This window comes from Hoplias malabaricus, chromosome 6, assembly GCF_029633855.1.
Source record: "Hoplias malabaricus isolate fHopMal1 chromosome 6, fHopMal1.hap1, whole genome shotgun sequence".
NCBI lineage: Eukaryota > Metazoa > Chordata > Actinopteri > Characiformes > Erythrinidae > Hoplias > Hoplias malabaricus.
Genome location: NC_089805.1, coordinates 21,922,376 through 21,947,081, shown reverse-complemented (window position 1 = coordinate 21,947,081; position 24,706 = coordinate 21,922,376). Strand labels below are relative to the sequence as shown.

The following is a 24,706-nucleotide window of genomic DNA, read 5'->3' as shown; positions in this document are numbered from 1 at the left end:
GTAAATATCCATTAGTGCCATAGAAAGAGAGGACACGTCTGCAGAAGAGTGGAGTAACCGGCGCATGCGCCTCTCAGCCTTCATTCAGCCAGCGTAGCGAAGGTAACTATAACCTCTGCAAAATACTCTGTTTATTGATGAACTATATATTTTTTACGTCTCGTTCATTTTGGATTTTACAGTTTATGTTTATGTTCATCCGCAGTCTTTCCAACAGCGAGTCAAATCTTATCATTTAAACCAAAAACAAGTTTAATATTCGAGTTAACCCTAGTCATTTAGAGTCAGTGTGAAGTACACGTAAGCGCTGATATCAGTGCTAATGTTAGTGTTTGATTTAGGGTTTACTATAAGTCTGTATCAGGTTTGTATTAGTTGTACCCCATTTAAATAATAGACACCGACGCTTGTTTGAAAGGTGATTATTGATTATTTTAGAAATTAAATGGAGAAGAGAGAAATTATCTTACGACCGAGTCCTTGTGACTTTAGCCGCGGTCCTGTAAGAACTGCTCCTGTTTATATTGGAATATATATTTTTAGAGAGGCAAAGGTTCTCCAAGCTTTAATCCAAACTATAAGTATATTTAACGCAACCGTTTTTACTCTAAAATTAAATAAAATACATTTGGTTTATTTAGGGAATATAAAGTATATGCTTACTGCAAGTCCATTCTAATGTACTTATCTTTTCTCCTACAGATGAGGACTCTGTGTTTATTAGCTCTGGTAGCGTTGCTGGGTCTTGTGGGAGGGGAGGAAGGAGCTCGTCTGCTGGCCTCCAAATCCCTGCTGAACCGCTACGCTGTAGAAGGCAGAGATCTCACCCTGCAATATAACATCTACAATGTGGGCACCAGGTACTCCTTTTTTATACCCAGGAGAATCTAATGCATGCTGCTTTGGTGTGGGTTAGTGATCTAGATGTTAACACATTTAGTAGTTTGTTATATTTGAATTCAGGAACAAGTTTATCCTGCTTGGGTTGCTTGCTAACTGCAGTTTAGCTATTATTAGAGCCAACTAATCATAATTTTGCAATGCATATTCAACAAAATAAAGAAGAATACATGTTAAACATTGAATTTGTGCATGTGCCTCAGTAATTCTTTTTGCCTTTATATACCTAGTGCTGCCCTGGAAGTGGAACTGTCTGATGACTCCTTCCCTCCTGAGGATTTTGGCATTGTCTCTGGAATGCTGAATGTGAAATGGGACCGCATTGCCCCGTATCCTTTTTACCAAGACTCTGCAAATTGAGAAATTACTGTGCACTGTCAATCTACCGTCCTGTATTTAATGTATTTAAATCTCCAGTGCTATTCAGAGATATTTAAGTAATACATTGAAAAACCTAATAGATAAGAAATGCTTATTTCCTGGGTCATCAGTTCTTATATTGAAATGGTGTCATGGTCGTTCTCTGACTTAAGATATTGCTGTTTTTATGGGGTATTTCAAACGCGCCTTAGCAGCAGTCTTTAATAGTGGTTGTAGTCCTTCAGCGATTGTTCATGTTCCCTAACTCCCCTTATCAGTGCCAGTAATGTTTCTCATACTGTGGTGCTGCGTCCCCTAAAGGCCGGCTACTTCAACTTCACGTCAGCTACTGTCAGATACCGTGCCCAAGAGGGAGGGCAGGTTGTGGTGAGTACTGTTTCTAAAAAAGATGCAGATGCAGACACTAATTTTAGATGAACCATCTTATGTAATATAATTTATATTAAGATATTATCAATTTAAGAATTGCTGCAACTTATTTTTAGTTAACAGTGTTTGGAAATTACACAGAAATAGTATTTATTGTACATTGTGTAGATAAGATTTAGTCATTTGGAACATTGAAACTTTCTCTTGTTTTGGCAGATTGGCTACACCAGTGCTCCAGGGCAGGGAGGTATTCTGGCCCAAAGGGAGTTTGACAGACGCTTCTCTCCCCACTATGTAAGTAACCCATGCTAGTCCCTAAAGCCCAGTTTATACTTCTGCATCAAGCCTACGCTGTAGGCAATGTGCCGACACAAACCCTGCGCCGTAGCCTAACGCAGCTCTCCAGAAATGTTACTAAACATTGTGTCGACACAGACCACAATGACAGTGATTGGTCAATAGCCAGACGGATATTCTTTAAGTTGATCTGAAGAACTACAAAAACATGGACAACATCACACTACAGAGACTGCAGACAGCATCATATTTATTGCGAGAGATTTAATCAGACATAGTGTGGACATCAGGGATGGATAATAAGGTTAAACACAGGAAAAATAAGGACACCTCCAAAAGAAAACAAAAAACCTGCAAAGAGAAACGGGCTTGGAAAAAACGTGCCAGCTTTGTATTTTTCTTTCCTGGTACCTCATGTAAACTGTGCTCTGTCCCAAACAACGACCTACTGCCTAAATAGTGCACTTTAAAGATTTATAAAAGTGATTCTACTACACCATTACATTGTCTACTATGTAATGTAGAGGAAGGTGTTTTGAGGTTCAGCCCTAGAATTGTAGCAGAGCGATGCAAACAACAACAGAAGTATAAACGTTCACAACGGTGTAGGGCTCTACTGCATAGGATTAGTGTTGGGTCATGGTGGTATATTTCACAAAAACTTAAAGCCCTCAAATATTTCCACATGTTTTTGTCTTAGAAACATAATAAACATACCCACAAATATATATATATATATATATATACACTAATTGAAACAATATGTATATTTTAAATCATTTCAGTTTGCACATTCAGTGCAAGACTCATTCCACCTAAATGCACTACAGAGCACCACAGGAAGTCTTTCTAAACTGTGGCAATCAAATTCTATAATTCCTCCTCAAAGTGTGACACCATGGTTCATCCGTGCAGTACTCAATACCACATTATACTGTTCATATGTACAATAACAATAATAATTGTGATTCATTTTTCTTAATGTGTGCAATAATTCAGAGGTGCAATAACCTATACCATATATTTTATATTTATTATTACAGCCAATGTGACTTTACTGTATTTTTAAGAATGTATATATGCACATATTGAAAATTTCTCTTGTTTGAATTTTTTGTCTTTTTTTTTTATTATTATTAGTGTTTATTCTTTACCTAAATGGTTGCAACTGTAACAACAACAATTTCCCTCTGGGATCAATAAAGTATTTGTGAATCTGAATCTGAGAGTCAGCCATGCTGGCTCATCAATTAACACACACGCACAACTTATGGCTTAAAACTTTCTTTTATTCCAAAAACCCTGGCTGGGGCAGTGCTTATTCCTGGTGGAGATGCTTTGGCATTCACACTACAGGAATAAAATGGTCATATGATTCTTTAGCCAGAGAATAAAACATGCATCTCTTTATTGTCTTGAGATTATCTCTGTGGCCTGGACCAATGTCTTCAGCACATTTGGTTCCCCCAAGTGCATTGATTTCATTATTTTAAATAAATATTTTGAATCTTTTGAAGTAAAATGGAATGATCCTAATTTCATCACAATTTATGCTAATTTTCCCCAGTATTGAGGTATTTCCCTTGAAGTATTTATTGCAGAAAACAAGAAGTCACTCAGCTTTGTATTTGTCTCCACAGCTGGACTGGGCTGCTTTTGGTGTAATGACCCTGCCTTCCATCGGAATCCCCCTGCTCCTCTGGTACTCCAGCAAAAGGAAATACGATTCACCCAAGAGCAAGAAGAACTAACAGGGAAATGGATTTTGGAAACCTGGGTTTGAGTTGAGTTAGAAATGGGTTGTGGGCTGAGAAGGGTGTAAAGTAGTAATGAGGATGTTTTGGATGATCAATTTTCAGTAAATTTATTACCCATATTGGGGGTAAAATTATCAGTCATGCAAGTTTTGGGCAGGTCTCTTTTTTTTTTTTCCAATCCTCCCTTTTCCCCTCCAGACTGCCAGCAACAGTTTGCCTTTTTTTATTATTATTTTTTTTTTTTTTGGGCAAATTTGAATCTGGACATTGCTCTCTTCTTATTTGCTGGTCTGAAATCACCAGTGAAAATAAACCAGCGTTTTCAAAAAAAATTTATTTTGGTCTTTTGAAGTGTGGCTGCAGTTGTTCTGTTTCTTGATTTATTAAAAAAAAATTACATCCATGTGTCATATATTAAGATATGTTTACTAATGATCACAGGAGCAGCAATTTCTGTAAAATCTCTCATGGGCACATAATTGAATGGAAATTGCTGATAACATGACATCTATTAGTCAATGTCAAGATCAAAACTATTAGAAAATATAACAGATTATGCATAACGAAAATTAAATTAATAGCCATAAATTCATAGTCAATATAAGTCATAGTTTTGGCCTTAAAATCTGGAAATCCTAGAACTGCCCAGTGGATATGAGGTGTTTTCTTACCAGGTTTCATTTAGTAATTAGGAAATGATAGCAGCGTTCTTTCTTTACTGAAAGTCACTGTAAAACTGCTATATACAAATGACAGTATTTGTTCATGTCTGTTACAAGTTTCAACATAAAACATGGAATATACTTTACAAGTTTCAGATGTCTAGGTTCAATTCAGAACTGAAAAATATTACCACCATTAGCTTAGAACTAATACACAATTTAAATAATGCACAGCATTGCTGTTTCAAATGCTCATTATCATAGATTTATCTTAAACACCTGACTGGTTGGTCATGCAAGGACAGTTAAGCTATAGAGAATTTTATTGTACTATACACAAGGTAATAAAACTGAACCTTGAAATATATATAAAAAGCAAGATTTTGTTCAGCTGTGTTCAGGCATTATTCAGTATTGTTGGGTTTATGGGTTCTGAACTTGGATCTTGGCTTATCGTTTGGGGTTCGGAGGTGGTAGAGGAGGTCTAGAGTTGGCTGGTCTCTCTGGAATCTGCTCATATATGGAGAAGGCAGAGTTTACATTCTGCAGATGCTCAAAGTGATTAAGGCCAGAGTGTGTGTGTGGAGACATCCCTGGTGTGCCACCACAGCCCTGAGAAAGAAGTAGAAGGTGTTTAATATAGGATTAGTTTTTGCATACAAGTAAAATGCAGCATAGAGCTAGTTCAGATTGCACCATGAGTTTTGTTCTCCTTCAGGGTGTATATGGAGACATACCTGGCCACTGCTCTCAGTTCGAAAGGCTGTGTATCTAGGGGGTGGTCTTAGGGGGAGGCTTGGGCCGGGTCTTGTGGATGGAGTGGAGTTTATCATACTGGCTGCCCTGATTGATGGAGGAGCTGGCACACTCAATAGGTCATCTCTTGTCCCTTTAATATTGACCTCAGAGTAAAGGTGATTAGTTGATTGGTTTCCTAGAAAGGTCACACAGGAGTATTTTAAACTCAAAGCAGTTACAGTCATGCCAAATCTTTTAAAATCACCTCTCCAAAACTACTAAAAATAGAGGATCAAATATGATTATTGAATGTTTGATTCTAGAAACTACCCATGGTTTGCATGTAATTATAATTCTTTAATGACACTGTTTAAAAGAAGTCTTTATTGGATATTTCTTGGTTATCTTTAAAGGAGCAATCCCACTTTTCCTTTAGTGATTCTTCTTCGTGTTATGTAACAGCATGTCAGGGGTTTAGCCTGTTACATGTTTTTCCGTTGTGTCCTGTAGCCATGCCCTGCACCTGTGAGCATTGAGCGTGTCACGTGGCCGGGTTCACGGGTGTTCCTAATATAATCTTTATAACCTCCTTTTGTATCCTTAACTTTTGTCGTTCATAGTTGTTAGCTGGAGTGTTGTGTTCCAGTTTTCCTGTGTGGCTGTGTCATTAAATGACACCCCACCTATAAAGACATTTTTCAGTGCTTGATCGTTGTTAGTCCTCAAAGTCCGCAGAATACATGATCGGCCCTGAATAAAACACCACACATTTTCCGATCACACACCGACAGCTCCTCTCCTCAAATCTAAAAGTTTCAATGCTAAGAGCAGACGAGTTTCTCACATATTCGGACTGTGTCCGAAACAGAAAGCAGCAGGGACCTTGCGCTTTTGTTGCCTCACAATGCAGCATTTTGAAATGAAGTTGATTGTAACCGAGTCACAGAGTATTATAAGTGCTTTTCTGTCGGTTGCTGTTTGGTTATAACGGCAAAGCTACTCTTCATGGTTGTAATAACATGGTCCAGTGTATATTATGAGTTATGAAGTAGTCATGATGTTATAATTTTATTTGAATACAAACATCAGCTGAAGCCCCGAAAGGCATTCACGGCTGATGTTAATATACCTTGGTCTGTGTTTGTGTGAGAGAGACAGGGAGTGTGTATGTGTTAGTAGAAGCCCTGAGAGCAGGTCGTGAGTGAGTGAGAGAAATGGGTGTGAGACTTGATTTCACAGCAGTACCTCAAACATGAATTACACTCAGCAGCAGGTAGGGGGTGCTCAGGAGACAAAAAAGCCCATTCTTACATTATATTCCTTTAAGTAAAACTATTTTATGCATGGATGTCCCCATACGGTGGACCTGTTGTATGTAGCAAAAACTTTATAGAAAAGGCCAAATTAATACATTGAGGTTTACATTAAATGCTTTTTGCTACTTTTTTTCTGAAATGGCCAATTACCCCTTTAAGCCAATATAAAGAATCAGTTTGGATTTTAGCTTGACATTAAGAGTGTGAGGTCTCCAAGTATCAGTTTAATGCCTGTTTTCAACCATTTTAAAACCTCCTTCTCACCTGCACTACCAACTAGTCCTCTGCGCCTCCCCATAGCGTAGAAATCAATCTCTTCATCAGAGTTTCGTTTATAAAGTGTTTCCTCATATGTGTGCAGGGGCTCTAGCTCCCAGTATTTCTGTTCTGCTATGGCTGCAGCGCTGGGGTAAGATTGAGATCCAATGGAGGCTGCTGCTCCCAGTAAGCTGGGGTCTGGGTCAGTGTCACTGAAGGAGGGATTTTGCTGCACAGCCCGAGGCAGTTTGTTGACACGAGCATAGGGGGGATCTGTCGACTGGGCCAGGTCTCCTGCACTACTCACAACAACTTCTTGTATACCATTCTGCAGATAGGGGAAAGTAAAGTATTTTACAATAGGGTAACTAAATTTCATTTAGTTTACTCAATTGTCTTTAAAAAATAAAATAAACTACAGAGCAAGCAAGTATTTATCACACAAACATCACTGACATTTCAGTAAAGGTACTGCATTCATTGTGGGTCCAAAATGTATGTATCCTTCTTGTTAGAAGTCCTTAAGAGTAATTTAGACCCGTTGGGTAATGTCATGTGTTTTGGAAAATAGCATCAAATATTGACATCTATTTTTTCTCATGCAACATTTCATGTGACCCAGCCTAATAAATAGAAAAAGTAGACTGTAGATTTGAAGAGGTCATTCACAATATATTAGGTTCAATTTATGTTAAATTTAGAAAATTACAACAACTTAGAAAATGAGAAAAATATTTTTAAAATGTGTTTAGTTTCCTTAAATAATATATTTAAACAACAAACTTGTTTAAGCTTTGTTTTTTTGGGTGCCATCAGTGTATAAAATACAAGCATAATGCAATATGTTTTTCACTTAAACGTTTATTAGGTGAAGCTTTGCTTATATCAGTATACATGTAAAAACACCTGCATCTAGTTTAGTATTAGATTGCCATTTATACTAATTATAAATATTATTGTTATTGACTAATTTTTCATTTTATTATGTAACTGAATAATCAAGCTTTTTCCCAAACTGCTATTTCAAGCACATACTCATACTAGATTTGACTTTGATCATATAGATGAAATTGATGAATATTAAGACGTTTAGGGAAGGTTTTATTTGCTCATTTTACAATAAAATTTGACAATAAATTATTTTGATGAATAAGGGCCATAATGTATATTTCTTTACCTCCTCATCAAGACATGTTGGATCAGGCAGGTGCTTGCACTCTGGGAGAGAATGAGTCTTCTTCAAGGCTTTCCTCACTACTGCATACTGTGCAGAATCCGAGGCAGTGACAATGATTTTTTTTGTAGAGTCTGTGGCAGGGTTCTCTAGGATAGTCTGTACAGCACCTACTGTTGATTGCCCATTTTTGTCCATTTTTTCTACTTCATTTCTGTCTCCCAGCATTGTTATATCATCACTGGTGTCACTGGGCTGTGAGGAGAGTAAAGTATGGGTAAAGTTAGTGTAATGTAGTGGGTAACACTGCTACATTCTGTGTAGCAGACTGGGGTTTGTTTTCCTGCTAAACACAGCAGGCTACACCAATACGATTGACAGGGGAAGATTTCTAGATGTTTGCTTACATCTGTAACATGACTTGATTGTCACTCTGGATGAGAGATCAAGACCAATGTTATATATAAAATATCTTTTAATGGTTTTTGAATTAATATGTATTTTCCATTTGAAATAACACATGATCATATATAATGAGAAAAAAAATCACTATATACAAAGTAAAAGATGGATTATATTTTAACTGTTTAACTTCTCTAATTTGTTGAAATTCTAACATTTATTTTTGTCTGAACAACATAGAAATATAAGTACAGGCTACTTGTACGTAAATAGTAAGGAGATCATAATTCCTTCTCATCGTTCACTTGTATATGTGCATAAATCATCATCAATTTAAATTATTTAAACAAAAAATATCTGTCAGTTAAATCCCTGTATGGTATGACCTCACTTGCCCTAGGGGCACGACTGGAAATACCCAATCAGTCCTTAGTTTGAATGCAACAGTTCATGGACAACTGAAAAGTCATAATTTATTTCTGAAATAAAAGGTGCAATTAGGTATTTTGTCTGCATTTGTCTGTGTATAAGGTATGTTTATTTATATTGCACATTTCATACATAATTTTATGAACACTAGGTAAGATTTGGATTTTTTGCTCCTGGGGCTCCCCCCTACTGTAATTCAGTATTTACAGAAATCAGTGGTGAGAGGAAGGGAGGGTGTTGTTTCCCCTCCCCTCCTCCAAAAGTTCCAGAATGCTGTTTCTGCAGTGCTGAGCCACTAATTAGCAACAACAGAGGCCCTAGTCTGCTTATTAAAAGTCAGTGAAACAATGATTTTTAAGCTGTAATTTTAAAGTAAAAATATTTACATTCCTTTCAGGATTATTTAAATAAAATAATAATATTTTTATTTACATTCCTTTACGTTCTTTTAATGTGCTTTGTATGAATAATGAATTTACACTTACGACAAACAAACTTGTAGAGCAATTTACAATGTCAGTAATGTAACAGATTTGGACAAATATGGTTCTAGAAATCTTGCCCAAGCATTTTTCTGGGTATAGCATTGAGTTCCTGTCCAAGCTGAGAAATGGACCTCTTTCTCTGTTATAATCACCAACCACCATTAAGAGAGAACTACTGTTAGAAGTAAATAAAGGCTCAAACGATGCAAAGAAAAGACCCCATACCTGCACACAGGGCACGGTAAGTGTTTCATTATAAGGCCCCACTGGATTGTGAGTGTAGTAGTTTATCAGTTCTTGCAGACTGTTGTGCCTGCTTATCTCGCCAGCAATCACATACTGTCTGTTCAGTCCGGACACTTCACTTTCTTCCTCAATGAAGAAGTGACGACACCGGTCTGCACCTCTGGAATCAGACAACATTTTAAAGCAACATTAAATAAGATTTTATATTTTTTCTACTGGGCTTTTCCTGTGGTTGCAGAGTGTAATTACAGCACTGTCCTGAAGTCAATGGCCATGTTTCCTACCCTCCACCAGAAGTTACATATGGCGCTTTCTTACTGCATGGAACCCATACGGCTCTATTTGACCTGGCATGGCTCTATTGTTTTTCCACTGGCTAAAGCTGGTACCTGGTCCCTGGAACTACATAAGTCCCAGCTCACTAAGTAGGTACTAAATGTTGACGTGTAAACCCTGCAGAGCACTGATTGGCCTGAGAGACGTGTCTATCACCACAAAATGCAGAGCTCATTCAAATCCAGCACAAACTTACCTTGTAAACTTTACCTTGTTACTTGTAAAAGTTACAGCAGCTTTCACATTTTTTTTCAGACTCACAGCCGCAGCTCGAAACTTTACCTCAAGGTGTTTTGAAGAGGTTTATATGCTCCTTGGGCTGATGACTGACAAACATTTCCAGTTAAAACCAATCATGCAACAAGGAAAACTGATCTGGGAGAACCGGGGGGCAGAGCCGTGTTCAGTCCAAAAAACAAAAACAACACATGAATAACACAAAGAATAAACAGCGCCTAACTTTACCACAACCATTGTTGTGGTTTTCAAAGCCAGCAATTCCTAGAGAAGGGGTTTTGCCACGTCATCATCTCCATTTCACAGGGGAGCCCTGCCAGTGGAAAAGCGACAAGCTTTAGGCATACCGATCCAAGTCAAGTTGTGTAGAGCCAGACCCATGCAGTGGAAAAGCACCAATAGTGCAGTGCTGAGCCCTGAGTGCCAACAGCAGATGCTCCGTTCTCCCTATTACAGCTCAGTTAATCCTCACAGTGATTTTAAAGCTGTAATTTTAAGGTAAAAAATATTATCCATTGATCCTTTAAAGTGTGTTTAAAATGTCTTAAATTTAATTTAATTAGACATTTTTTTGTGTGTTGTCAGTGGACAAAATTACCCCTGTGTAATAGAAGAGCCCCAAATTTCCACTAAATGAAAATAATTTAATTTTACATATAAAATGATAATATAATAGCAGCAATTAAATCCCTTTAAAGAGCAATCAACGTTCAGCAAAATATTATTTATTAAAACAATCTGACACTGGAATCAGAATATTAAAATATGCGTACATATACTAAATAAATAAAACATAAATAAAACACATCCACTGTTTTCAAACAAATTATCATATTGGTCCCAGAATGGAGATACCAGAAAAAACTTGGGAACAGAACAGACTAAAATACTGTGATGATTTTTATGTAAATAAAACAGTATGCACACTGGATGGCAAAAAATTATGGAGGAAATGTTCATATACTGTATGACAAGTCAATATTGTTATTGTGACAGGCCTAGTTCCACTAAATTTATTTAAAGCTGAATTTCACCATATCCACTGTAAAGCAGGCTAAAATTAAGCAATTATTTTCAATGTCTATTTAAGTATTGTTAATGTTTACCAAGACACTATTACATACTCATAACTTTCTTTTAATCACCCCTCAAAAATATGATTGCCATGGGTTAATTAGTAGATCCTGGGTGGATCTTGAGTGGTATTACCTGTAAGAGAGCACAAAGCCAATTTTTGTCTCACTGAGCCTCAACAGGAAACAGCCCTGTTGCTTCTCTTGCAGTAGCTGCTCAGCCTCCCTGTGAAAAGCAGAGTAAATGGAGTTTAAAATTAGCCCTGTGTGCTGCAGTCAAATATAGGACATCTGTCACTAAATGATGTCAAACTCATGAGCATATGTGTAAATGTGGTTGTGCACCTGTAATGGTGGAAGCGTTTTCACTGTGAAAGCACCTCTCTGTGTGTTTGGTTGGAGGGCAGGGGGTTAGACAGAGAGGAGGGAGATAGAAAAAAAAAGTGAGATAAATAAAGAACCTGCGTGTGGCAAAGCCATGAAGCCAGCACGGCAGCGGGCATCCGGGTGTTTGCAGGCGAGGCAGCTGTGTTCTCTGAAACCACAGCAGGATATGAGCCCGTAAAGATGGAGTCTGAGCCTCCAGGGGCCCCATGGGGCCCAGCACCTGAGAGGGAGCAATCCGCTTCACTGCTACCTGAGAGAAACAGAATGATATACACCACAGCTTTATCAGAATCACAGATGTATTTCATTTTTACCCGACCCCATTTTTACCCCTTTGGTCTCATCTGCTTATCTGTAGACATCATCATCATCATCATCTTCTTCTTTGCTGCTTAATCCATTTGAGGGATGTGGTATATCTGTAGACAGTTATTTGATTTACTTTACAATTTGTGCACTAAATATACTTATTGTGCACCTAATATCTGATATATCAAGAACATATAAATTGTATAGAAAGACTTTAAAGTAGCTCCGGTTTCCTCCCACAGTCCAAAAACACACGTTGCAGGTGGATTGGCGACTCGAAAGTGTCCGTAGGTGTGAGTGTGTGAGTGAATGTGTGTGTGTCTGTGTTGCCCTGTGAAGGACTGGCGTCCCCTCCAGGGTGTATTCCCGCCTTGCGCCCGATGATTCCAGGTAGGCTCTGGACCCCCCGCGACCCTAAATTGGATAAGCGGTTACAGATAATGGATGGATGGACTTTAAAGTAGATGTTGGAATGTTACTCTGAGTTTTTGATGGGATTTGTCCTTGTGTACACCAATGAGTTCAGGTCCCGATGTTCGATTATAAATTTTGGGTCACAAATGCCAGTCCAGCTCATCCCAAAGGTATCAACTCATCACTCAAGACAAGACAGTTGCTAACCCTTTTAACCAATATTAAGACTGTATGCAAATCTTAGAAAGTACAATATACTGCATAGTCAAAGGCTTTAGTTAAGGAGACAAATTAGTTAAAAAGCTATTTAACCTGCACAACTATCACTCTTAAGTTGCGACATGCAAATAATTTGTTAAAGGCAAATAAATAATGTTGTCTGTGAGGAGGGAAAAAAAAGCAGATTATGAAAAGCACAAAACATCTGAAATACAGTAAGTGATGCAATCATGCATAGGCATAAAAGAAGCATCTAAGATAAATGTGCAAAAACATATATTCCACTCTCTTCTGTGCATAATATCATCAAAGTGTCCTAGGTTTATGATACCGTAGATTAAACTACATAAAAAAAAAAAAACAAAAAAAAAACATCATGTCTCTGTCATAAATTTAACCAGATGGCTATGAAATATATTATAAATCATTGGCAAAACCAAACAGTGCCCATCCGTGCATCCACATATGCTTAATTATTCATTTATTTATTTGTTGTGTGTAGCCTGAAATCACTGGGCGCAACACACCCTGGTGGAGGGGCCAGTCTTTCACAGTGTGACACACACTCATATACTCACACCTATGGACCTATGGACACAGCGTGGACTCACCAAACTCCTTACAGACAGTCACCCGGTGTGGGATTTAAACTCACAACCTCCAGGTCCCTGGAGCTGTGTAACTGTGACACTTCCTGCTGCGCCACCGTGCTGCCCTTATGCCAAGTACATAAATGTAATTATGTAAACAACATAACGAAACCTAGCTGATATCTCTAAAGAAGTCGCCTTCTCTAAGCTGACAAATATAATATAAAACATTTCTATTTGAAACATTAACTCTAAATGATGTAAAATGTTTAATTCCAAATGCAGTGTTTATTCCTAACAATATTGAAAATAATAGTTATTTCCCATAAAAGCATTATTAGCTGAATTCTGTTGGGGGAAAAAATTGAACAAGGACTTGTCCTAATTAAACACTAACATTGCTTGTAAGGATAAAGCCCACTGACAACAATCATGAAGTGATAGTCTTAAAATGAATCTAATGCGATTTGAAAGGAAACCTTCCTCATATACATATCCTGAAACACATATATTAGAGAGGTCTTATATTTGTGGCCAAGTTGAAAGTCTTTAAAGTCAACATGAAAATAAATTATAACACATCTTACAGCCTTGCTCTGATGTTTCCTGAGTGAAACAAGACATTTGGGCAGGAAGTAATATGAATGGTACATGATGTTTCCATCGAGATTTGATTGGATGCAGAAAAGCAGGCGTATCACAATTATGAGATTAATGCTTAATATACATTTTTAAAGCTCATATGTAATCATATTAGGTACAATTTAGTACCTACTATTAAAAAACACTTTCTTAAATGTTCAAATTTGAGTGCAATTAGCATTTTAGCTCTTTTTTTTCTTAGATTTTCTCAAAAAGTGACTTTACATGAGAAACAAGATTGATGCTGAAGCTGTTCTGGACAATTTTTTGTGTTCACTGCAGGTGAACTTTATAATTAAATAAAAACATCACAAATTCCCAGTTTTACACCAGTCTTACACATATGAAGCTTATACACACATGACTCTTACACACATGCTTCAAATCAGTAATCATTGGTTTATGAATTGATTATGATCAGGTGATTTGTTGAATCATCACTCTGGGTAGGGCTACTTAGATGCAAATATACGAGGATTGTGAACCATTGATGTAAAGCATAAGACAACCATACATGGGTCATCATTAGTATGAATGGCTGAATCAAAGTATGTGATGACTTAAAAAAATATAATCTAGCTCACACATTGAGGTAAATTATTTGAGATTTGAGATGTCCATCGCAAGTAAAAAAAAAATCAGTAGAAGAAGAAATCAGTAGCCTAGTTAGTCTGACCATTTTAAACTGGAATAAAGTGTGACTTAAGCATATAGAACAGGTGTGTAGCCACAATTCATCAGATTAATTGTAGGTTCCTTCTTCCATTGTTTCCTTAATGCAGTCAGAGGTTCCAAGTCAAATTAATAAAATAACGTATGTACAGTTAAGATTGCTTTTTTAGATTGTAGATCAACATTCATATATCATCTAGTAAAGAAGATGGTGGTATAAAGGTGAAGTGGGAAAAATTTTCAGTGACAAAACCACAAACTTGTAAATACCTAAAGAAATATCCGTCAATATTTGAACCTTTTAGGACAATAATTCCTTTATATATACTACTTGAGAAATTCTTACCTATAACAGCCTAGTTAATGGTAGTACTTACATGTTTACCATCAGGTAATGGGTACTGAGCTCCAAGGAGTCTTTCACTCACTTTAGAGTTAAGCACACTTTGATTCTCATGAAATCACATATTGGTTGTGTGCATCTACAGCTCTGACCAGACCATTTGACCATTAGTCCCACCACAGCCAATTCATTTGTTTCATGTGACCATTTTTTGTGGTGCTGCTACTGTTTCCTTAAAAGTACCAGCAGCCACCATTTTTTAATAAGTACAAATGAAGAGGTTTTCAATAAGCCGCACTGGCTTAACATTGTGTTTTGTCAGAAGATAAGAATGGAGTGAAAATATATTGAAAAGAATTGATAAACTTCCACAGATATGTTGCTGTCTCTCAAAGGTAAGTGCAGATGGACTATGCTCTGAATTGCAGATGCTTGAGATGACACCTAGCATTTCCCTCATATTTATTTGTTCATACTGAGGTAGAGATCAACAAATACAAATGCTTAAATTTTTAGGCCCATGTCAGCATTTGACACAGTATAAAAATAAATAAATAAACATAAAAAAGGTGGCATATTTCAAAGCTTTAGCTAATACGTTAAACACATGGCCATATACATATTTATTGATATCTTGATATATGACTGTATTTACCTCATTATCCTTTTGGCTAACCTGGCTGAATGGTTGCTGTGTGTTAGGACGGCACTTTATGCTGCGTCTGGGTTTGACCGGAGGTTTCCTACCAGTGGGCTGAGTTTCTGGTGCAGCAGATGCACAAGGCAGGGGTCTTGGGTATTGGAATGGTTCTGGGCTGAGTTGCTCTTCCCTCTGAAGGAATTCACCATCTGTTCATAATTGAAAATAGACATATTCAGATTTGAAATTGATTTGTTTGATGGCCTTCCACATTTGCTACTCCATCCCCCAAAGCAGTTATGTAAAGAATTTTATATTAGTTGTAGACAATTGCAGATCCCCTTTTTATATAATACTTAATAGGTTAAATACAGTTCCCAAATGAGAGGAAATCAATGCTTGTCTAGATATTTATATTCAGGAAGAAGGACGAAACATTGACTCTGTTAAAGGCATCACTTTCTAAAAAAAATTGTGTGTCATCAAAACGGCAAGTTTAGATACAAAGTCAATGTGTAATTCAACATAACTGAACCTAAAAATATTTGTATTCATTTATATAATCATTTCCATTTGTTCAAGTTATCAAGAAATGATAAAAAAAATATGCACAAATGTAGATAAAGTGCTTAGCTTTCTGTTCTTTAAAACATGCATCACAGATTCTATCGCTTTGAACACAGAAGTTGCTATTTGGTCTGTTTGGATCCTATTTTTAGACCGTTAAGAGAAGTCGCACATTAGAAGCCAGACCCTGAATATGGCCTACTGAACGGAAATACTAAGTCTTTCTTTAACCACAGCAGCAACATATATAGAGGCTTCTAGAAACCTAAACATCAAAATGAAGTCAGTCACATGCAAGTGTCTACTACGTGTTGCTAAAAAAGACGTTTCAGATAGCTGTTAATGCTATATGCACATATTGTACTTACACTGTACACATATTCAAGTATTTTTGTAATTTTCACAGCTTTTTCCATTTGAATTGCTTATTTTAGGCTATATTTTAACTATTATATTCATGTAGTAATTCATTTTTTGTATTTATATTTATTTTGTTCTGTTGCTATGCTGCTCCATGATAGGTCAGTAATGACTTGAAACTTTTAGTTGAAACTTTTTAATTTTAAACCATACAGATCAAGAAAGGGAAAAATAGGGTCATAAAGGCTTCAGTTTCTTTGCAGAATGTATTAAGAAATCCCACTGCAGCTTTATATATTTGTATATATATATTTAAAAAACAAACAAACAACAAAAAAAAAAAACAATCCTACTCTGGTGCTTCTTCTCAATTTATTGCAATGGATTTGTATTTCCAGTCTTTATTTCATCAAAGCAGCAATACTTTTACTAGAGTTTGAATTTAGGAGACTTTACCCACAACTACTTATACACAATATGGTATAATGCAACATTGCAACAATAATTTTATTGATGCTAATACACAATATATTATTAATGCTAATACCAAAACCCTTATTTATTTCTCCTTTAACTGTCCTTTAGCACAGTTAAAGGAGAGTAGCAATACTAGTGTCATAAGTTGTTGTCGTATTATTATATATAACATCACATACATTTTTCATACACTTGGACCAAGCCAGAGCAAGTGTGTTATCACTTTCTGACGTATTGCTAAATACTCTGTCTAAGACTACACTTAGCACTATACAAAGCAAATACCTTACGGAACAGTCTCTGTCTTGCTAAAATCTAATGTCGGACAAAACCTTTTTCTCAAAAAGTGACTTTACATGAGAAACAAGATTGATGCTGAAGCTGTTCTGGACAATTTTTTGTGTTCACTGCAGGTGAACTTTATAATTAAATGAAAACATCACAAATTAAGTTTTTTTTTTCTTTTTTTGATTATATTGTTATTTTTAAAGAATGAGAGAGAGCTGACCTTTAGCTTGTTGATAGTCAAAGTCCATCTTCACAGACAGGATGTACAGCAACAGCGCTTCATAAGTGCATTCACCTAGGTGCATGTGTGTTAGGGTGTGTGTGTGTGTGTGTGTGTGAGAGAGAGAGAGAGAGTGAGAGAGAGAGAGAGAGGAGAGAGAGACTGACTGTTAACAAATTGTGAATTTTTTTGTGAAATTGTGTTCAACACTATGTATTTATAATATGGATCTTTTTAGTTAAAATGGCTTTGACTGAGTTTCTAGAAGCTAATGTCAACACATATAAACATTATCCAACCATTAACACACTCTGAGCACATTTCTAAACTACCATCACAAGCAGTGATATTTGAGAGAGAGAGAGAGAGAGAGACAGAGAGACAGAGAGAGAAAGAATAACAGTTAGTATATGCACTAACCACACAGGAAGAGAGTGAGGGCGGCTGCAGAGAACAATGAGAACATAAGAAAAAAAAAACTAAGTTGTGAAAGGTACAGAGTCAGAGAGAGGGGGGGGGGGGGGATTGAAGTGAAAATCAAACACAAGGAAGACACATTGAGGCACTTCAGACATTCATTTTTTTAAACCTGTGCAAAGGTGAAAAACAAAAAGCCTAGTCCAAAAACCTAGTCCAAAATTATCTATTTGATAAAGATCAGCCTTGTTTTTTCTTCTTAGTCTTGTTGTGCTTGTGCAGTACACTTTAGCTATATGTACTCATTAGAATCTACAATAAATTTTGTCTGGTCATTTTTAATGGATTTTTTCTTCTTCGTCTTTTTACAAGCACAATGGTGATCATTTTCTCTGGATATTACACTAGTTGAATCCCCTCCTACAATAACATTTAGCATATGTCCTGCACTCATCTTGATTTCACATTAAGCAATATTTTTTTTTCAGATCTATTTTATTTTTTGCTGTTTTGTGTATGTTTTTTTTCTTTCTGTTTTTTTTTTCTTTGTTCTCAAGTTTCCTTCGTCATACTTTGAGAGAGGTTATCCTTGCCATTTTATAAAATCAAAAATACTTGTGGCCGCTTGAGGGATCTGACATTAATAAAGGGAGTCACTAGATGGCAGAAAAGCTCAGAAGGTTTGATGCTCATATTTTGCGGGGTAGTCTTCAGCATAACCGACAGAGAACTGCAGAGATCTTAGTATAATCGTCCTATGATTAAGCCAAAGGAAACAAAACAAGAGACAAATAAACTTTGACAGGAACCAAGACTCCAAAGGGGGAATCCATCCTCCTCTGGTCGGCACCAGAGTGTACAACAAAGCCTTGTTCAAATGACACGAAAACATTGCTGCTAAAATCAGAAGTAACTAGAGCCGCTAGCGGCTATCTGCGGGTTCAAGCACTAACTGGCTTAATATGGCAGTCAAGTCAAATCTGACAACTCCTGTAGTATGAATTGATCGGGAGAGGATGTATTGACATTTGTGTCTATGGCAAAATTGTTAGACATTGAGCCAAGTAGGTATGTGCAGTGTCAGATTATTTGTAATAAGTGCTTGTGTTTGTGACTTGTGTTCTACAGTCTCTGATGTGTGTTTGTTTCTGAGTGATGTGTGTGATGTAAGAGGGTCTTTGTGTGAGGTATATAAAAAACTTGAATATTACAGGTGTTGGTCATAAAATTAGAATATCATGAAAAAGTTGATTTATTTCAATAATTCTATTCAAAGAGTTAAACTTGTATATTATACTCATTTATTACTCACAAACTGATATATGTCAAGTTTTTATTTCTTTTAATTTGATGATTATAAATGACAACTAATGAAAACCCCAAATTCAGTAGTTCAGAAAATTTGAATATTGTGAAAAGGTTCAATATTGAAGACAACTGGTGCGACACTCTAATCAGTGAATTAACTCAAAACACCTGCAAAGGCCTTTAAATGGTCTCTCAGTCTAGTTCTGTAGGCTCCACAATCATGGGGAAGACTGCTGACTTGACAGTTGTCCAAAAGACGACCATTGACACCTTACACCAGCAGAGCAAGACACAAATGGTCATTGCTAAAAATGCTGGCTGTTCACAGAGCTCTGTGTCCAAGCACATTAATAGAGAGGAGAAGGAAAGGAAAAGATATGGTAGAGGATTGTTAAATAAAACCCATTCAAAAATGTCAGGGAGATTCTCAAAGACTGGACTGCAGCTGGAGTCAGCGCTTCAAGAACCACCACTCACAGATGTATGCAAGACATGGGTTTCAGCGTCGCATTCCTTGTGTGAACCCACTCTTGAACAAGAGACAGCATCAGAAGCGTGTGGCTTGGGCCAGTATAAAGTTTCCACAGTTAGTGATGGTTTGGGTTGCCATGTCATCTGCTTGAGTTGGTCCACTGTGTTCTCTGAGGGCCAAGATCAATGCAGCCGTCTACCAGGATGTTTTAGGGCATTTCATGCTTCCTGCTCTGACCAACTTTATGGAGATGCAGGTTTCATTTTCCAACAGGACTTGGGACTTGCACACAGTGCCAAAGCTACCAGTACCTGGTTTAAGGACCATGGTCTCACTGTTTTTATTGGCCAACAAACACGCCTGACCTTAACCCCATTGAAAATCTACAGGGTATTGTGAAGAGTAAGATGCAATACGCCAGACCCAACAATGCAGAAGAGCTGAAGGCCACTATCAGAGCAACCTGTGCTCTGGACAGGCTACTATAGAGTAGTTATATATAAATATAAAATATTTAAATGCAGGTGGGCATTTAAATGCAGGAGGCGGCGAGGGGGAGGAGGTTGCCTCGCACTACAGCCAATCAGAGTGCAGCTCTTGACTTTTAACATGTCAGGCATTAAATGGGACACTGTACTCTGTGAGAAACAAGTGTAAACATCAGAAACTTAGTACATCAGAATAAAACACACAATAACAAAGGGCATTTCCTGACTGGTGAGGGTAAATGGCCACTTGAAGAGGTATAGGAGACTTTATCATTTTTAATTATGGTATGACCATTAACCTTTGCAGGTGAATAGGATCTTAACCTCCATATAGATCAACAAAACAATATTTAGTTTTGTAGTTCTATCTGGTGGTGAAAGTATTTACTACTGTAACATAGTGTTGCTAAGCAGTTACAGTCTTTCATGTTAGAACTGTTTAAGGGAGTACTACTCTATGGATATTTTCCTAACATGGACATATGTGGTATCAGTGGAATCCTAAAGACCTGGCATATAATAATTATCAATAAAATGTTGAACTTTCATCACTATGTGGCTTACAGGCCCCTCCAAATAGTAGAGATCCAGCATGAATTCTAGAAATCACAAATGCACCTATAACTCAAAACGCTTTCCCCCAAAATTTAAAAACTGCACATGCTTGATCAGTATGAGGATCAGATGACATGATTAAATTGTGGTGCCACTGCAATCCTAGATGGTGCTATAACACTAAAAAGCTAATTTTATCAGTTATTGTCCAATTGTAGCGCCCCCTTTTGGTGGATTGGAGTCATATTGTATATGCTTCTTCATAGTAAGGTCCTACATACGTATGTCAAATTTAGTCTTGATTGGGCTTAATTTGTTTGAGTTACAGCTGAAAGAATGTTTAAAGCTCCACACACTTCGATTTATTGATTTATTACAACAAAAGTTTGTCCAAATGTTGAACTTTTTTTGATAATTATTGACTTACAGGCGCTGCAGATTCTAACAAGGTCAATTATTTGGGAATAGAGCAAAATTCCACGGACTAGTTTGAAAAAGTCCAATTTTAAACAACTGGCGACTGAGAAAATACAATGCATTTTTTGACAACACTTGCAATGTTAAAGTTGTGAGGCCCTCTGCAGAGTATACAGAGAAGTATACTTCGTGTTGATACGCTTACTTTTTGCTGAGAAATATCATATTTTCTTGATATAGCGCCCCCTAGTGGCTATCGTTTCGAACATTTTTATGCACTTAGGGAGTGCTCCCAGGAACATACCAGTCAAATCCCATGATGATTGGACCTTGTTAAGGTAGTCAAACAGGTGCTAACATCTGATTGGTCGATGACGTTCACAATTTTGCCCGAATTTAATTGTCCTTAATTTTCCACTTATAGCCTTGCCCACAGAAGCAGCATGCAAAACGGCAGTCCGATCCGCCTTGCGGATGCTGAGATATACACTTGTAGCATTTACAGGGCCCCCTATATGAATATTGACTCCTCATTTGACATGCTACCTCAGAATCATATCTGGAAGTAGAATATGAAATTTGAACACATTGGAGTAAAGTATGAAATTGTTATAAATTTGTAAGTAAAACATACGATAAGCCGAAGAGGTTCATTTGCATGTGGCGGCCATATTGAATCGAAATTTAAACTTTTTTTTGATAATTATTAACCTTCAGACTCCTGCGAACATTTTGGCACCAAGCTCAAGAGAATTGGACAAAAATCCCCGGACTAGTTCGCAAAAGTAGGTTTTGCAAATTATGCAAATTAGCGTGATAATAACGTTGGAAAAATGAAATTTTGACTAACCTGTTTTTGATTTGTCAGAACCCAAAGAATCAGTGGAAAAAAAGATTTTGTCTCTACGCCTCCCGGTGTAGGAGATATGAACCTAAACGCGTTTCACTTCGCTATAGCGCCACCATTAGGCCAATCAGTGTCATTTTTGTTGTCCTCTGAGATGCACACAAATTACATCTACCCTCCAAGTGGGAAGTCTGTACGACCTACGGTCTCTTCCGCACAATGACTTTTACAGGAGAAAAAGAATAATAAGAAAAACCGGTACAAAAACAATAGGGTTCTACGCACTGAGTGCTTGAACCCTAATAAAGGTGATTATTCTTTTATTTGTACCACACAGTAAATTCACCAGTGTTAAATCAACACTATTAGTGTTAACTTAACACTGAGAGTGTTACATTATTACACTAACAGTGTTAATTTAACAATAATAGTGTTGATTTAACACTGGTAATTTACTGTGTGCAGTCTGGACACAGTGCTGAAAAGGAATCTAGAGATTTTGTTGTTGTTTTTAATTAAGTGTGAAATATACAGTGATTTGTCTTTAGATAGGGCATGTTTGTAGTCTGCTAGTGGTACCACTTTAAAATAAGACAACACTTATAAAGGTGGTTTAAATGCCTGTTTAATGTATGGTTATCTATTAGGTTGTAAACACATTAAAATCATTAATGCTTTGTAACACAGAGATAGAAAGTGTGACATAGATAGAAAGGGCACCAGTAACCTATTGTTTCCCCCCAAATAGTGAACTGGTACCCTTTAAATCAATGTGTTATAAATAATTATTAATGACTATTAGTGTATTAATAGCATAATTAATAACTATTCATAAAGAGGTTTTAAACAATATATCAACCTTTATAAGGGTGGTCTTATTCTAAAGTGGTACCCAGCTGGGTTGTGCTGCCATGCAGTTTGGAAACATTTTATTTGTCGCCATTTATGCTCATGGTTATGTGTGGCCTCTTTTAGATGTGTGTAGTCATTGTACCACAGAGATGCAATTTCTCTCTGACTTATTTGAACTTGATTGGAATAACACTCTCAGGTTTCAACAGAGCACCGTACATAGGCTGTTTATTATGTTCTCCAGATCTTTCAGGTGAACTAGGCAGAAGTTTAGATTCTAGTAATAATTGTATTTATTCAATTTATCCTCTAGATGGCACAACATCCATAGAAGTGCTCATTGAAGAACGCTACAGAAGCAGAACTTATGGCGCAACAGAACAGGAGACTTTTATCTCTTAGCATCGTAAAATGTTTCACTGAGGCTTTGTGGAAGATAGGACTGAAGTTTTAAATAAAATCACAACTTTAGTTCAGCAGTCTTTGTAGAAATTAACAGTTTATTTAAGAAATTAAGACGGGAATTCAATCTCCTATACAATCTATTCACCTTAATACATCAGTAAGATGAAAAGATTAAATATGACTTCATTAAAAAAGAAAAAAGTACAAAAAAACAACAACAACTTTCAAAAATCTCTTTATTTCTTAAAAATCTCCAAGGCATTTTTAGAGTCATAATGATGCTTCTTTAGTTTCACAGCAGAGCAACTCGTTCACTCATTATAACTCTATAATTCTTCATTGATACTGGTCTCTGTTTATGCAGTTTTTTCTTTATACACTGCTCTTTTTTGTGTTGTTCCAGGGTCGACCCGAAGAGGACGGGTTCCCCTTTTGAATCTTGGTTCCTCTCTGATTTACCTTCTCATACTCTGAGGGAGTTATTTTTTATTTCCGCTGTCCCATCTGTAACATTCAGTTGGGGCAAACTCCTAGAATTCTGTAAAACTGCTTTATGACGACTCCAGATGTAAATCGTACTCTTCAATTAAATTGTATTTAATTGAAACATAGCTGTTTTGCAATATTACAGTAGCAATCTTTAGACCTAAAAACATGTGTTGACCAAATGGCAAAGGTTTCTTTAAGGGACAAGTCTTGTTTTTTCTTGTGCCATTTCTTTAAGTACCAACCAGCTCTCAATGTTTATGAATAACTGCTAACTTACAATGTCTATCATTTGGTTTAACCTGCACAGTAACTCCACCAGTGATAAATCAACACTATTAGTGTTAACTTAACACTGAGAGTGTTACATTATTACACTAACAGTGTTAATTTAACAATAATAGTGTTGATTTAACACTGGTGGAGTTACTGTGTGTAAATGAATGCATATTTACATATTTATATTCCTTTAAAGTTTTTTTAATAAAAGACAGGTTATATTGTCTGTTCAATATATATGTAAAAAGTATTTATTGTATTTAACTTTTTAAGATGCCTATTGAATGTAATATATCAAAAGCAGTGCTGATTCGTTATCGCATTTTACCCCCTTTAACCTTAAAAATGCACCTTTAGTTCTGATATATATGTAAATATGTCTACATTGGCTGCACTGTGCCTCATTTAATAAGCAGAAATAAAGTAGATTTTGATAAAGAATAATGTGGAAATGTTGTTTTCCCCCTTATAACCATACATGGGACGCGCACATATGTTAAAGTACACCAATGAGCTCCTCCCGTCATGACCACGGACGGTTGGAGGAGGGGGGGGGGGGGGGGGGCTGAAATCGCCTTTCCTGATTCGAGCGAAGGCAGGACCAACCTGAAGTAACATTCACATTCACAGACACACACACAATCACACATTTGCACTCGTTGAGCAAGGCTTCATGAGGATACCGTGAGCCTCCACAGGTACGTGTTTTTAGTTTATTCTCTTTTTAAAAGGAGTGGGTGAATTGGTGGTCGAAGCTGGAGTCAAAGGTAAACGCACATAGGTGCTGTAAAAGCGCTGAGGAGATAAACAAGGAAATACATACAAAACACATTACCCAGATATCGCGAATGAAAAATAACGTACTCACCTTCATGTTGACCAGTGTCGCGGCTGCAGCTTGAGCTCGGTGTGTTTTGCTTTTGTTTTAAGTCTAATATAAACCTGAATTTGAACCGAAAGACGGCGAAACGCAACTGCGGGGAGCAGGCTCG

General features: G+C 36.9%; 3 protein-coding genes across 5 annotated transcripts in view; 2 read left to right on the top strand and 1 right to left on the bottom strand.

The window, feature by feature from the left end:
* Positions 1-4,142, top strand: ssr2 (signal sequence receptor, beta). The gene is made up of 6 exons (XM_066673807.1): positions 1-102; positions 703-860; positions 1,131-1,229; positions 1,539-1,647; positions 1,867-1,944; positions 3,588-4,142. Exons 2-6 carry the CDS (start codon positions 703-705, stop codon positions 3,696-3,698), a joined length of 555 nt encoding a protein of 184 aa, XP_066529904.1. The 5' UTR covers positions 1-102; the 3' UTR covers positions 3,699-4,142.
* Positions 4,142-24,706, bottom strand: si:ch73-109i22.2 (uncharacterized). Of its 3 annotated transcripts, XM_066673804.1 has the most exons (10): positions 24,583-24,706; positions 17,189-17,263; positions 15,292-15,485; positions 11,522-11,697; positions 11,197-11,286; positions 9,394-9,574; positions 7,856-8,107; positions 6,685-7,006; positions 5,104-5,300; positions 4,143-4,978 (listed from the first exon to the last, which is right to left on the bottom strand). In XM_066673804.1, the coding sequence occupies exons 2-10, from the start codon at positions 17,214-17,216 to the stop codon at positions 4,817-4,819; spliced, it is 1,602 nt and encodes a 533-aa protein (XP_066529901.1). In that variant the 5' UTR covers positions 17,217-17,263; positions 24,583-24,706; the 3' UTR covers positions 4,143-4,816. The 3 variants fall into 3 exon arrangements, with proteins under 3 accessions (XP_066529900.1, XP_066529901.1, XP_066529899.1); XM_066673803.1 differs by lacking the exon at positions 24,583-24,706 and having other exon boundaries at positions 4,142-4,978; positions 15,313-15,485; positions 17,189-17,436; XM_066673802.1 differs by lacking the exon at positions 24,583-24,706 and having other exon boundaries at positions 17,189-17,434.
* The window catches only part of si:dkey-240h12.4 (death-associated protein kinase 2), a 40,413-nt gene continuing 39,986 nt past the window's right edge, over positions 24,280-24,706 (top strand). Inside the window, exon 1 of the mRNA XM_066673806.1 lies at positions 24,280-24,412. The gene's annotated coding sequence lies outside the window, so the exon portion shown is untranslated. The remainder of the gene's footprint in view (positions 24,413-24,706) is intronic.

Excerpts from the sequence above, each read along its gene's own strand:
- ssr2 (XM_066673807.1), top strand. The coding sequence starts at position 703 with ATGAGGACTCTGTGTTTATTAGCTCTGGTAGCGTTGCTGGGTCTTGTG. Across the intron at positions 861-1,130 it reads ATCTACAATGTGGGCACCAG|TGCTGCCCTGGAAGTGGAAC; the intron begins GTACTCCTTTTT and ends TTATATACCTAG. Across the intron at positions 1,648-1,866 it reads AAGAGGGAGGGCAGGTTGTG|ATTGGCTACACCAGTGCTCC; the intron begins GTGAGTACTGTT and ends TTGTTTTGGCAG.
- si:ch73-109i22.2 (XM_066673802.1), bottom strand. The coding sequence starts at position 17,273 with ATGCACCTAGGTGAATGCACTTATGAAGCGCTGTTGCTGTACATCCTG. Across the intron at positions 11,698-15,291 it reads TTAGCCAAAAGGATAATGAG|GTAGCAGTGAAGCGGATTGC; the intron begins GTAAATACAGTC and ends TGTTTCTCTCAG. Across the intron at positions 9,575-11,196 it reads GGCTTTGTGCTCTCTTACAG|AGGTGCAGACCGGTGTCGTC; the intron begins GTAATACCACTC and ends GTCTGATTCCAG.